Source organism: Balaenoptera borealis, assembly GCF_965194805.1.
Source record: "Balaenoptera borealis genome assembly, chromosome: 6".
Lineage (NCBI taxonomy): Eukaryota > Metazoa > Chordata > Mammalia > Artiodactyla > Balaenopteridae > Balaenoptera > Balaenoptera borealis.
The window spans coordinates 8,421,273-8,434,255 of record NC_138863.1 but is presented as its reverse complement, the minus strand read 5'-3'; the positions used below and the strand labels follow the sequence as shown (position 1 = coordinate 8,434,255).

General features: G+C 42.1%; 1 protein-coding gene across 1 annotated transcript in view; it reads left to right on the top strand.

The window, feature by feature from the left end:
- ARMC9 (armadillo repeat containing 9) overlaps window positions 1-12,983 on the top strand; it is a 152,218-nt gene that overhangs the window by 20,311 nt on the left and 118,924 nt on the right. The window contains 2 exon segments of the mRNA XM_082396418.1: window positions 3,301-3,325; window positions 10,405-10,562. Of these exon segments, the coding sequence (XP_082252544.1) occupies window positions 3,301-3,325; window positions 10,405-10,562 (183 nt within the window).

The window sequence follows — 12,983 nt, the reverse complement described above, 5'->3', positions numbered from 1 at the left end:
CCTTGGTGGTCCAGTGGTTAAGACTCCGTGCTCCCAATGCAGGGGGCCCGGGTTCGATCCCTGGTCAGGGAGCTAGATCCCACATGCCGCCACTAAAAATCCCGAGCGCCACAACTAAGACCCGGCACAGCCAAATAAATAAATAAATAAAAAACAACTTTACTGAGGTATAATTTACACACTATGAAATTTACCCATGGTAAGTGCATTATTTAATGATTTTTAGCAAATGGATAGAGTTGTGCAGCCATCACCACAATCCAATTTAAATAGGGACACTTGAGAGTAAAAAGGGAACCCTGACCGGACAGAGGACCAGGCAGCAGGTGTAAATGGAGCTTGTCCAGGGAAGAATGTCACAGATCACCCCGCCCGTGGGAGGCTGATTTCCCAAAGCTCGTGGGTCTCTAAGGACGTTCATCTCCTTTTTTTCTGAACAAGACTGTATCAAAAGTTATTTCATAACAAGAATATAGCATTTTGAATTGTAAAGTTGGTGTTTGTTTTGTTTAATTTAATAAAACATTTAGGCCACTGTGCTGCATAATAACTTCTGCTTCTGTTCTAACTCCAAAGCACTGGACTCTCTTTTCCTAATTGAACTCTTTGAATTGAAATCCCTGGGATTTCATGACACGCTTCTCCTGCTTCAGCTTCCTAAGCCTCCAGTGGCTCCCTGTGGCCTGTACTCAACTCCTCAGCCTCGCCTTGAGACCGCCCACCGTCGGGCTGATTACAGCTCTCCTCTCTGCTTTTATATCCTTTAAGGTTTTGTTCCAATACTACCCTCTGCGCACATACCATTATGTTTGCATACCCAATTCTTTTCCCTCTTAGGGTTCCATATAAAAGAACAGTTTTCAGTGAAATTAGGACTTTTCCAACTTGGCTTATGATTACTTTAATACACTTTTAAAAAGCGTTTCTCCTTAAAAAGGTGATGGGAATTATGTAAAGATTCTAAAAGAAATTTTTTACATAGTAAATCATATTAGTTATATTAATAATAGCACCCATTTCATTGGAATAATATGAGGATTAAGTTAATACATGAAAAACTTGCTTAAAACAGCCCAACACATGGAAGCGCTTGTGCTACTGACTGTTAGCTGTTAGTATTATAGTTTGCAAATAGTTGTTACCTTTTATCCTGTTCAACATGCTTTGAAGCAAATACACTGAAGTCTAGCAGGTAACTATAAACATTATTCCTTTCTTTTCCTTGTTATGTGGAAATATTTGGAGTTCAGTTCAACACATATATTAGGTTGAATATTGTGCTAGGAATTAGGGACACAAAGAAAAGGCCAAGACATAGTTGTCTCAGGCAAGTTGGAGTTTTGAACAGTAAAATGGGAGTCTGTGAGGCAGACAGAATGAGGGACAGGAGTTCCAGGTAGAGGAACAGCTCGTGCAAAAGCACTGAGCCTGTATGTTTGGGAAACTATGAAGCATTCAGTATTGCTGGAGTGGAAGGATTGAGAGAGAGTCAGAGATTAGGCAGGCCCAGGGCACGAAGGTTCATATGAGGTCCCGTAAGTAATGAGGAGCCTTTGAACCATTTTAAGAAGAAGAATAACATGGTTATGTTTACATTTCTAAACAAACACCTTTTTTTTATTCCTGATTATAAAATTGATCATATTCCTTATAGAAAATTTGGAAAGCACAGAAATGCATCTGTGTACATACATACACCCCAAAGTATGTAATGTTTACAATAAACGAGGATAGACAGCTATATGTATGTGTATTTTTAAATATTTTTTATCAAATGAAGAGAGAATTTCCCCATATCATTAAATATTCTTCAAAAATAGGTTGTCTCCTCAAAGTTTAAACATAGAAATTACCTACGTCCCAGCAGTTCCACTCCTAGCTGTATACTCAAGAGAAATGAAAACATATGTCTACACAGCAACTTGTACATGAATGTTCACAGCAGCATTATTTGAAATAGCTAAGAAGTGCCAACAACCCAGATGTCCATCGACTGACGAATGGATAAACCAAATGTGGTCTGTCCATATAACGGAATATTATGTGGCAATAAAAGTGAGTGAATTACTGATCTGTGCTACAACATGGATGAATCTTGAAAGCATGATGCCAAATGAAAGAAGCCAGGCCCAAAAGGCTGCATATTGTATGATTCCATTTGTATGAAGGGGCCAGAGGAGGCCAATCTACAGAGAGAGTAGACAGTGGTTGCCTAGGGCTGGGGAGGGTGGTAACTGCTGACGGGCACAGAGTTTCTTTTTTGGGGGATGAAAATGTTCCACAGCTGATTGTAGTGATGGTTGCACAACTCAGTGAATGTATTGAAAACCATTGAAATGTACACTTTGAATGGGTGAATTAGATAATATGTGAATTACATCTCAATAAAGCTGTTACCAGAAAAATTAAGAAAACCGAGGGACTTGCCTCGTGGTGCAGTGGTTAAGAATCCGTCTGCCAATGCAGGGCACACGGGTTCGAGCCCTGGTCCGGGAAGATCCCACATGCCGCGGAGCAACTAATCCCGTGCGCCACAACTACTGACCTGTGCTCTAGAGCCCACGAGCCACAACTATTGAAGCCCACATGCCACAACTACTGAAGCCCACACACCTAGAGCCTGAGCTCCGCAACAAGAGAAGCCACCACAACGAGAAGCCCGCGCACCACAACCAAGAGTAGCCCCCGCTCGCCGCAGCTACAGAAAGCCCGCGTGCAGCAACGAAGACCCAACGCAGCCTAAATAAATAAATAAATAATTTTTTTTTTAAATTAAGAAAACCCAAATAAAACAGGTAAATACCTTGCCATCAGACATGCAGCCAGATGTGTGGAAGCTGAGATTTAAACGCAGGAGGCAGTCTGGTGCCAGAGTCTGTGGTTGTAGTTACCGCGCCATGCTCCTTTCATCCCATTCTCAAGTTCTTAGGCTAACGCTTTAGCACTGAAGTTACAGCATTAAAGTGTATGAATTCAGATTTGCATTTTTAGTCAAACGTTTTGGTAGCTGTGGGGAAGGTTTTTGAAGGGGGAAGGAGGCCAGTTAGGGGGCTGTTGGACTCAACTGAGTGGTTCTTGAGGTGGATAGAGGAGGATTTATTTTTGAGTAGTCAGTCACCCAAGAATTGAGAAGTTGGTAACTGTCTTAGTTATTTATAGCAACATTAAGAAGCGCCCTTCCCTGTCCTGAGATTTCTTTTTTACCACACTGGGGCTCTTTCTCAGATTGGCCAACACAATGTGAGATACCCTGAGTTCTGCCTCCTGAATGCCTGTTTTCCTGAACTTCTTTCATCCCAGAAGGAGAATGGACAAAGCAACAAAGGTAAATCATCTAGATGAAAAATTTTAAATAACTTTGCCAACTTGAGTTTTAAGTAGTGAAATGGAGAGAATTCCACGGACTTGGCAAACGAGGGCTTTAAAAATCTAAATATTTATGAAGTGCTTTGTAGTCCTTTTTATCTGCGTTCCTTGAGACCCACTTTTCAGGGTGGCTGGTATTGTTAGCTTTGTCTTGTATGTCAGATAACTAAGACACGAAGAAACTACGAGAATCCAAGCAAGTGCCAGAGGGACATAAGTGCAGCAGCACAGTTAGAAGACGCAGTACAGCATGGGTGGGGAAAGAGTTACTTCAGTATCTTTCACTTTTACCTTAAACTACTTTAACAGGGTCTTATCTCCGCAGCAATATGGAGTTCTCGTTCTTATAAAGCATTTCCATTTTTTGCATTCAAAGTAGGAATTCCAGTCTTACACTTTTGGCACAAAATGATGGTTTTCCAAGATTAGTAATTTTTACCAGACCTGTTCATTTTCCAGAAAAGTGAGAAAAATTTAAGTTAACATGAAATTGGTGGTCACAGTTGGGGTTCTTTGCGGGAGTTTTGTCTTTGATACAACATTATGAAAACTGCTTAAATTACTCTGTTGGAAAGGGTTATATGATGTGCTTCATGCCTTTGATAAGTATTGAGGGCATAATCCTCAATTCCCAGCAGGTGGAGTTTTACTACGTGAAATAACACATTTGCCCTTTTCACAGCAGTCATGTTAGAGAGGATTGCAAAACTTCCTGCCATTGTTTTTCTGTTTCCTTTTAGAGAGTTAAAGTTTTCTAAAGAAAAGAAGCATTAGTAAATTATTTAGCTCTTGGTGTTCCAGGGAACTGAATGATGAGCAGGGCTGCAGATTTGATTCCCCCGCGTGCTTCAGTAGCTGCAGGTGGGAAGCGCTTGGGTGTTTGTTCTCGCCCTCGGTGGCCTCGCAGGCCTCCAGCCCAGCGGTTCTAATTGCGCTTCTGGTTCTGCAGCTGGGCCTCCCCTCCTGGAACTCAGAGGGACCTGCGTGGAGGAGTGGCAGCTCGCAGGACTCATGCCCGCGGTCCGGGCCTGAACACAGAGGAGCAGTGGGGACCGCTCTGAGGGTCACAGGCTGCAGCCTCGAGCTCCCGGAGGTGGCGTTGCCCCCAGCATGGTTACGCGGAGGACGTGTACCTGGGGTCTCTCTCTGCAGCTCCCCAGGCCTGCTCCTTACTGGGTTAGGGCAGCTCCGGGCCTTGGCCAGGGCAGGTCCAGTCCGGTTGTCTCCCGTTCAGCACAGCTGGAGCTCCTCAGTTGGGCCAGGCACTCGGGGCTCGACCTGCAACCCCCAGAAATGCTCCTTTGCCTCTCACTACTTCTCTTCCTCTTGCTGCCCAGCAAACCGCCTCAGACTCAGTGGCATAAAACAGCAATGTCCATTTATTATTCTTATTGCTATCATCTTGCGTGGTCTGGGAGTTGTGGGCTCAGTCAGTTCTCCCTCGGGGTGTCTCCCGGGTGTAGACGGAGCCGGGTGGAGCCGTCTCCAAGGCTTCCACGTGCACAGGTCTGGTGGCTGATGCTGGCTGTCGGCCGAGCTGTCAGCAGAGGCCCTGGGCTAGAACGCCCACGTGCACTCTTCGTGTGGCCTGGGCTTCCTCAGGGCCTGGTGGCCGGGTTCCCACCCAGGGTGAATGTCCCCAGAGGGGGCTGGATGGAAGCTGTGTCACCTTTTCTAACCCAGTCTCTGAAGTAAATCAGTGTTGTTTCTGGTGTGTTCTATTCATTAGAAGCAAATTCCTAAAGCCAGCCCACATTCAAAGGAAGGAGACTTAATTCCACCTCTTGATGGGAAGGAACTGTCAAAGACCCTGCAGTCATATTTTAAAACCACCACCCAACCTGCATCCAGAGAACTGCCTTAATTCTTTTTTTTTTTTAATTAATTAATTAATTTTATTTATTTATTTTTGGCTGCATTGGGTCTTCGTTGCTGCTCACAGGCTTTCTCTAGCTGTGGCGAGCGGGGGCTACTCTTCATTGCAGTGCGCGGGCTTCTCATTGTGGTGGCTTCTCTTGTTGCGGAGCACGGGCTCTAGTCTCGCGGGCTTCAGTAGTTGTGGCATGCGGGCTTCAGTAGTTGTGGCTCGTGGGCTCTAGAGCGCAGGCTCAGTAGTTGTGGCGCACGGGCTTCGTTGCTCTGTGGCATGTGGGATCTTCCCGGACCAGGGCTTGAACCCGTGTCCCCTGCATTGGCAGGCAGATTCTTAACCACTGTGCCACCAGGGAAGCCCAATTCTTGGCTGAGTCTGTTTAGTCCTTGTTCAGAGTCGGTCTTTGGACTCCTAGGCACTGGGGACAGGAAGGTGGTGAGAAACTTCTCCTGGATTCCCGAGTTTCTGCCACCTCCTGTCACCCAGCATGCCCTGCAGTTTGGGGGGATGGCTTCTTGCCGGCAACCAGTTATGTCTCTGATAAGCGGTCCAATTTTGCAGACGAAATAAACATGGGAGGGGGAGTGCAAGTGGAAGAGCCTGTATTTTTCTACAGACCTTTCATTTGGTATTTCAGCAAGGAGACCAGGTTTTTCGAGCCTTCTTTAAGTTTGATTTTAATTGAGTTTTCTGAGGATAGCTAAGCAGGATGTCTGTGGAATTGAGTCTGGCAGGCACAGTGTGTGTCTATGGCAGAATAACCCCCAAATGCAGTATCGCCATGGAGATGAGAGATTAGCACCACAGGGCACTTGTACCAGGGGCTCCGGTCCAGGCCCAGTGTCACCATAGCTAGTTGTCACCACTGTGTCTTCTGTGCCTTGTGCTCATTGCTAAGGCTGCAGTGACCACAAGGCACAGACAAGCCCCCAGTTCAATTCTAGCCCCAGGTGTTGTTTTTTATTTTTATTTCTTTTTTAAAAAATTTATTTATCTATTTTTGGCCGCATTGGGTCTTTGTTGCTGCTCGCGGGCTTCCTCTAGTTGCACCGAGCGGGGGCTACTCTTTGTTGCGGTGTGCGGGCTTCTCATTGCAGTGGCTTCTCTTGTTGCAGAGCACGGGCTGTAGGCACGCGGGCTTCAATAGTTGTGGCTCACGGGCTCTAGAGCGCAGCCTCAGCAGTTGTAGCGCATGGGCTTAGTTGCTCCCTGGCATGTGGGATCTTCCGGGACCAGGGCTCGAACCCGTGTCCCCTGCACTGGCAGGCGGATTCTTAACCACTGCGCCACCAGGGAAGCCCAGGTGTTGTTTTTTAAATGGAATGGTTGGATAATATCATTATGTGTCTTGATAGGAAGGTTTCACGGGCAGAGTGAGATTTCCAGAAGCTTTTGAAGAAAGTGAGAAAAGTGCTTGGAGTGGAAGAGTCTCTCAAAAGGAATTATATTAAAAATGGCGTTAAGGATAAAAACTTAGGTTGGCAATATAACATATTGGATTATTATTTTCACCTAGCCATCTAAAAAGGATACAGAAATAGTATCTTTAGCATTTCTGGCATTATGCATTTGGCCCCTTCAGACAATGGGCAACTGATCATTTTCCTAGAGTTCAGAGCTGTGAATATTATTTTTGAAAATGATGACCTATATTCCTAGTTATAAGCCTTAACTTTCTTCCTCCAGTGTTTGTGGATTAGCAGAATAGCAAAGAGACGATTTATATCTAAATACAAAGAAAAAATTGTTTGATATCATAAAAGTAGAGTGATTGATTTCAGTTTTTTATATTAGGTTAGAAAAAAATTCCATATTTTAAAATGTATCATCTTGAGCAGCCAAGGTGGTGTCTCTAGAATCAAATCTCATCTACTCTTAAAACAAAAAACAGTGCATCTAAATGAAGTAGAAATGTCTACAAGGGAAAGCTTGACTGCTTTACTGTAGGAAAGATGCCCATCACTTTTGTAATTGATTCATTTCATGCTCAAATTATAGGAAATATAGGAAATTATATAATACAGGAAATTATAGGAAATATAAGGTCATTCTTTGTGACCTTAACTGGCATTCTTTTGGTTGTATATATCTTTTGTTTAAAGCTTGGGATGCAGTTCTTTGGACTTTTGCACAAACTATGTCAGTGGCTTTGAAATATAAAGAGTCTCACTAAATTTTGCTGGCATGATTACGACAGTTTCATTAAAATAACATGGACCAAGACATCTCCATTGAAAGTTGAGATCTTGCATGGCAAGGCATCTTAGCTTAGTTGTCCTTGTCTCATAAAACTTTTTGTTACTGAGTCCAAGCTCGCTTTGCTCACCGCATGACAGGCCAATGAATCGGAGACAAGGTCTTGAGGCAAGGAATACGACTTTATTCAGAAAGCCGGCAGACGGAGAAGACGGCAGACCGGTGTCTCTGAAAAACCATCTTATCTGGGTCTGGATGCCAGTTTCTTTTATAGAATCAGAGGGAGAGGCGGTGAGGAAGTAAAGTAAAAGGGCCATCAGTCTTGCAAAGCATCTTCTGGAATGACCAGACTCGGTGAGGGGATGTGTTAGTTTCTTCTTTCTTGCAGCCATCCACAGGTGGGCAGGGTTCCCTGAGGCAGGCCATTATGTACGTTTATAATAACAAAAGCAACGAAAAGCAAAGATTAAAGTCTAAGAAACAGATCGGAACATGGAGTCTGATTTAGCTCTTCCCTGTCACGATTTGACAGGGAAAAAAAGAGTCAAAGTTCTGTTTAATGCTCAAAAATAAAGTTGATATTTTGAGCTGTAACTCAGATAGCTTCCAGTAATGGTCAGGTCCTGTATGTAGCCAGTTAAGGTGTCTGCAAGGTGATATCTCTGGATAGCAGGCTGTTTTTGCTAAATGGTGTATTTGAAAGGGTTATGAACGTTTCAGCCCAGTTGCCTACTTCTCTCTTTCCTATAGGCTGCTGGCAGTTAAGGCTCTTTTGCCTCAGGTTACCATACTTTGAAACTGTCATAAATATCAATTCTGGGTTCCCAAGGCAAAAGTTCCACAAATAGTCCCTAACGTTTAGTTAGTCGTACAATGAGTTTATGAGGGGAAGAGTTTTTTGCTACAGTCCCCTTTCGAGAGGGACTACTTTGATGACATTAACACTGATAATTTGGGAAGTCATTTGACCCAGCTAATGGGTTTTGGTATTTCATTCATCTGCCACTTGGTAGACGTTGAGAAAAATGTCACAGATACTCTTTAATATTTATTCCCATAAAATGGGACTATGAATAATCTAAAATTTTCATCCTTGGAAGTTCTTGTTTATGTAATTTTGAGTTTTGGATGTATGAAAAAGCTTAAATGATACTTAAATGATACTTAGTGTAGGAGGAAGGTAGTGACTCCTTCCCAATATTATATTAGGAGAAGATTGATAAATGATTTCTAGGAATGTTCTCCAGAGGTTCAAGTACTGGATGTAAATTTGTGTCAGATGACTTTTTAAAGTTATCTTTCAATACTGAAATTTGATGGGTGTTAAATAATAATAATAATAATTCATTATGTGATATTTTGGGTTTTAGTAGTTAAAATATTTTACTTCTGCACATCAACAATTGTGACACATGAAAGTTTTTGAAATACAGTTTGAATGTGGGTGATCCTCATAGCTGTTTAGGACACAAATTAGGAGGAAAAGCTAATTTAGGACACTGTTTCTCAAACCTGTGGTCTGTGTCAGAGCCGGGAGTTTGTTGACAGTATAGATACTTAGCCCCTACCCAATATCCACAAAATCAGAGTCTCTGAAGGTAAAGCTTGATCATCTTTATTTTTGGATGATTCTGATATATTTCAAAGTTTGCATACCACTGCTTTAGGACGTAACCTTTCTGCCACTTTTTCAAGTTATCTACTTGCATAGAAATATATTTAGAAAATCTTTGACTCCTTTCCATGAAAAGCAATAATAATAATAGCTGCCGTGTATGGGCAGCTGCTGTGGGCCAGCAGTGTGCTTGGCACTTTTGAGTATATGTGTTCTTTAATCCTCACAATAACCCTTCAAGATCATTATCATTTTCCCCATTTTATAGGTTAAGAAATGAGAAGCAGAGACATTAAGTGTCTTGCCCCAGGTTACCCAGCAAGAAATTGGTAGGGTAGAGATTTGAACCCAGGTCTTTAACTGAATTATAGTTGATTTACAATATTATATTAGTTTCAGGTATACAACATTTTTATAGATTATACTCCATTAAAGTTATTATAAAATAATGGCTATATTTGGTCTTTATAATTTTAAAGGCTCTCTCTGTATACATGAGATGTGTTCTACAATGAAGACTAAGTATTATGCGGTGCCTGGATCGGGACAGTAGTGAGTTAACGTGGGTTTGGGGGCAGCAACACGTCCTTCCATCCAAAACATAGCCTTCCAGGAAAGGGAAACAGTAGGATAGGGCCAAGGAGTACTGACACCGAAGAAGATTTGCATGGTCCAGCTGTGTCCAGGGTGGCCTGGCCATCAAGTGCTGCCAGGGGGTACAGGGGCAGGGTGGGGGGGTATTCCAAGAAGAGAACCCTAGAACCTTCCAAGGCTGCCGCGCTAAGACTTATTTATGCCTCATCGAACTGGCAGAATGAACACCTGGAATCTTACCTAATTCTGGATTTGAGTTTTCTCAGCACCTGTCAAGCAGCCCTGACCTTTAGTTAAAATGAAGAACTCTCTTGCGGTTATGAGTTATCCCCCAGACAACCTCACGGGGCACAAACGGAGAAAAAAACTCAGTTTTGGTTCAACCATTTTGTGAGCTGATTCTAGAAAGAAACATTGAGTTTGTTTCTTGTACATAGAGAGAGGAACTAAAAGAAGTTGCATGGGGTTCAGCCAAGGAAATAGATTTTGTTAGGAAAGCCAGTGATGACTCAGTTGAACTACCGGGGATAAGAAATGAAAAAATCAGTGATTACAAAGCACTTTGTAATTAAAAGTGGCATGAGACAGAAGAAGTGTTAAACACAAATACGGAGCGTCAAGTTCATTGTTATAGTAAAATATTCTGACAGTAGGCATGGTATTCCCTTGAGCAGAATATACTTATTTTTTGTTTTGTAGGGGTCTTTTAAATTGTTGCTTTTTTGTTTTGTTTTAATATAAATATATATTGTCTTCCTAGAAATGTTGCAGCAGCTCCACCAGCAGCTGGTAGAAGCTGAGCGTAGGTCAATGACGTACTTGAAACGGTACAATAAGATCCAGGCGGACTACCACAATCTCATCGGAGTCACAGCAGAGCTGGTGGATTCTCTGGAGGCCACAGTCAGTGGCAAGATGGTAAGGAAGGTCCCCCATTGTTCGTGTGTCTTTTTTGAGATAAAGATGTGTCATGAGCATGGACTGTGTTGATACACAATTCCTGGCCACCCCCAGCCAGTGACGCCTGCCCTTCCACGTCACAAAGCCGACGTGCAGCTGTTTATCACGCTGCTGCAGTATTTCATCCATTTTTTCCTGACACATTATCTACTGTGTCTTTATTTCTTTACCTTATTTTTTTTTAATTGGGATATTGTTGTTTTACAATGTTGTGTTAGTTTCCACTGTACAGCAAAGTGGAGTTCCCTGTGCTATACAGCACGTTCTCATTAGTTACCTATTTTATACATATTAGTGTATATATGTCAATCCCAATCTCCCAATTCATCCATACCCCCTTTCCCCCCTTGGTGTCCATATTGCTCGTTCTCTATGTTTGTGCCTTTATTTCTGCCTTGCAAACAGGTTCGTCTGTACCATTTTTCTAGATTCCACATATATGCGTTAATATACGATATTTGTTTTTCTCTTTCTGACTTATTTCACTCTGTATGGCAATCTCTAGGTCCATCCACATCTCTACAGATGACTCCATTTCGTTCCTTTTTATGGCTGAGTAATATTCCATTGTATATATGTACCACATCTTCTTTATCCATTCGTCTGTCGATGGGCATTTAGGTTGCTTCCATGACCTGGCTATTGTAAATAGTGCCACAATGCCCAGCAATCCCACTACTGGGCATATACCCAGAGGAAACCGTAACTCAAAAAGACACATGCATCTCTACCCTATTCTTAATGTTAGCAAAGAATAAATTGGCATTAGAAAAAAAAAATTAGGTAGTGGCATAAAAATGAGGGGGAAATACCCTGTTGGTATATAGGAGAGCTATAGATTTTCATATACTGATTTTGTATCCAGCTACCTTTCTGAACTCTATTAATCTGATAGATTCTTCTGATTGATTCTTCTGTATTCTAGATTGGCAGTCATATCATTTTCAAATAATGATATTTTTGTTTTTTTCCTTATATATCATAACTTTCTTTTTTTTCCCCTTAGCTTATTGGCTAAGACTCTAGGACACTGTTCAATGTGCTCATGGGCATGTTTGTCTTATTCCTGACTTTAATGGGAATGACTCTGGTGTTCTACTCAATAAAAAGTTAGAAAGTATAATAAAATTGCTTTGTGGAAATATAGTTTTTTTTAAATGGAAGTAATTGTGGGTTCACATGTAATTTTAAGAAATAATGCAGAGAGAGTCCTTGTACCCTTTGTCCAGTTTCTGCCAGTTGTAACAGTTTGCAAAACTATAGTATAATATCTCAGCCAGGATATTGGCATTGATACAATCTGTTGCTCTTATCCTGATTTCCCCAGTTTTACTTGTACTCCTGTATGTGTGTGTGTGTGTGTGTGTGTGTGTGTGTATTAAGCTTTATGCAGTTTTATCACCAATATAAGTTTGTGTATTAAACTAGTTTTAGCAACTTAAAATGTGATTACAAAATAAAATGTATTACAGAAAATTTCAAAAATATAGAACGATGCAAAAAATAAAATGAAAATTACCTGTCATTGTGTCACTTAGTAATAACACTTGTTAACATTCCAGACTTTTTTCAATACTTAGATACACATGTTTTACAAAAATGGACTCAGTTCACACAGTTTTCTAATCTGCTTTTTTCCTGAATACTGAATCATGTATTCTTGAAGTCGTTAAATATCATCCTATGATGCCTCACCTCTCATGGCTGTGGAGTTTTCTGTCGTGGGCAATGCCATACTTTATTTAATGTTGGGTCCCTGTTGTTGCACATTAAGGTTGTTTCCAGGTTTTCACCTTCATAAGTGGACGTTTGAGTAAACACTTGGAAGGGATTAGTTATTCAGCTCCCTGGGGCTACCCCAGGGCTCTAGGCCAAAGCAAGAGCTGTGTATTGTTTTTCTACCATAACAGCTTTTCTTTTTTAAATTTATTTATTTATATATTTTTTTGGCTGCATTGGGTCTTCATTGCTGTGTGCGGGCTTTCTCAAGTTGCGGCGAGCGGGGGCTACTCTTCATTGCAGTGAGCGGGCTTCTCATTGTGGTGGCTTCTCTTGTTGCGGAGCACGGGCTCTAGGCGCGTGGGCTTCAGTAGTTGTGGTGCGTGGGCTCAGTAGTTGTGGCGTGCAGGCTCTAGAGCGCAGGCTCAGTAGTTGTGGCGCATGGGCTTAGTTGCTCTGTGGCATGTGGGATCTTCCTGGACCAGGGCTCGAACCCGTGTCCCCTGCATTGGCAGGCAGATTCTTAACCACTGCGCCACCAGGGAAGTCCAATAATAGCTTTTTAATATGTTTTGGTATCCTGCACTGAAACGCCTTTGCTCATGTGAAAGCACACACAAATGCTCAACAAAACTGCTCAAAGTTGCTTGGTATGGCTGG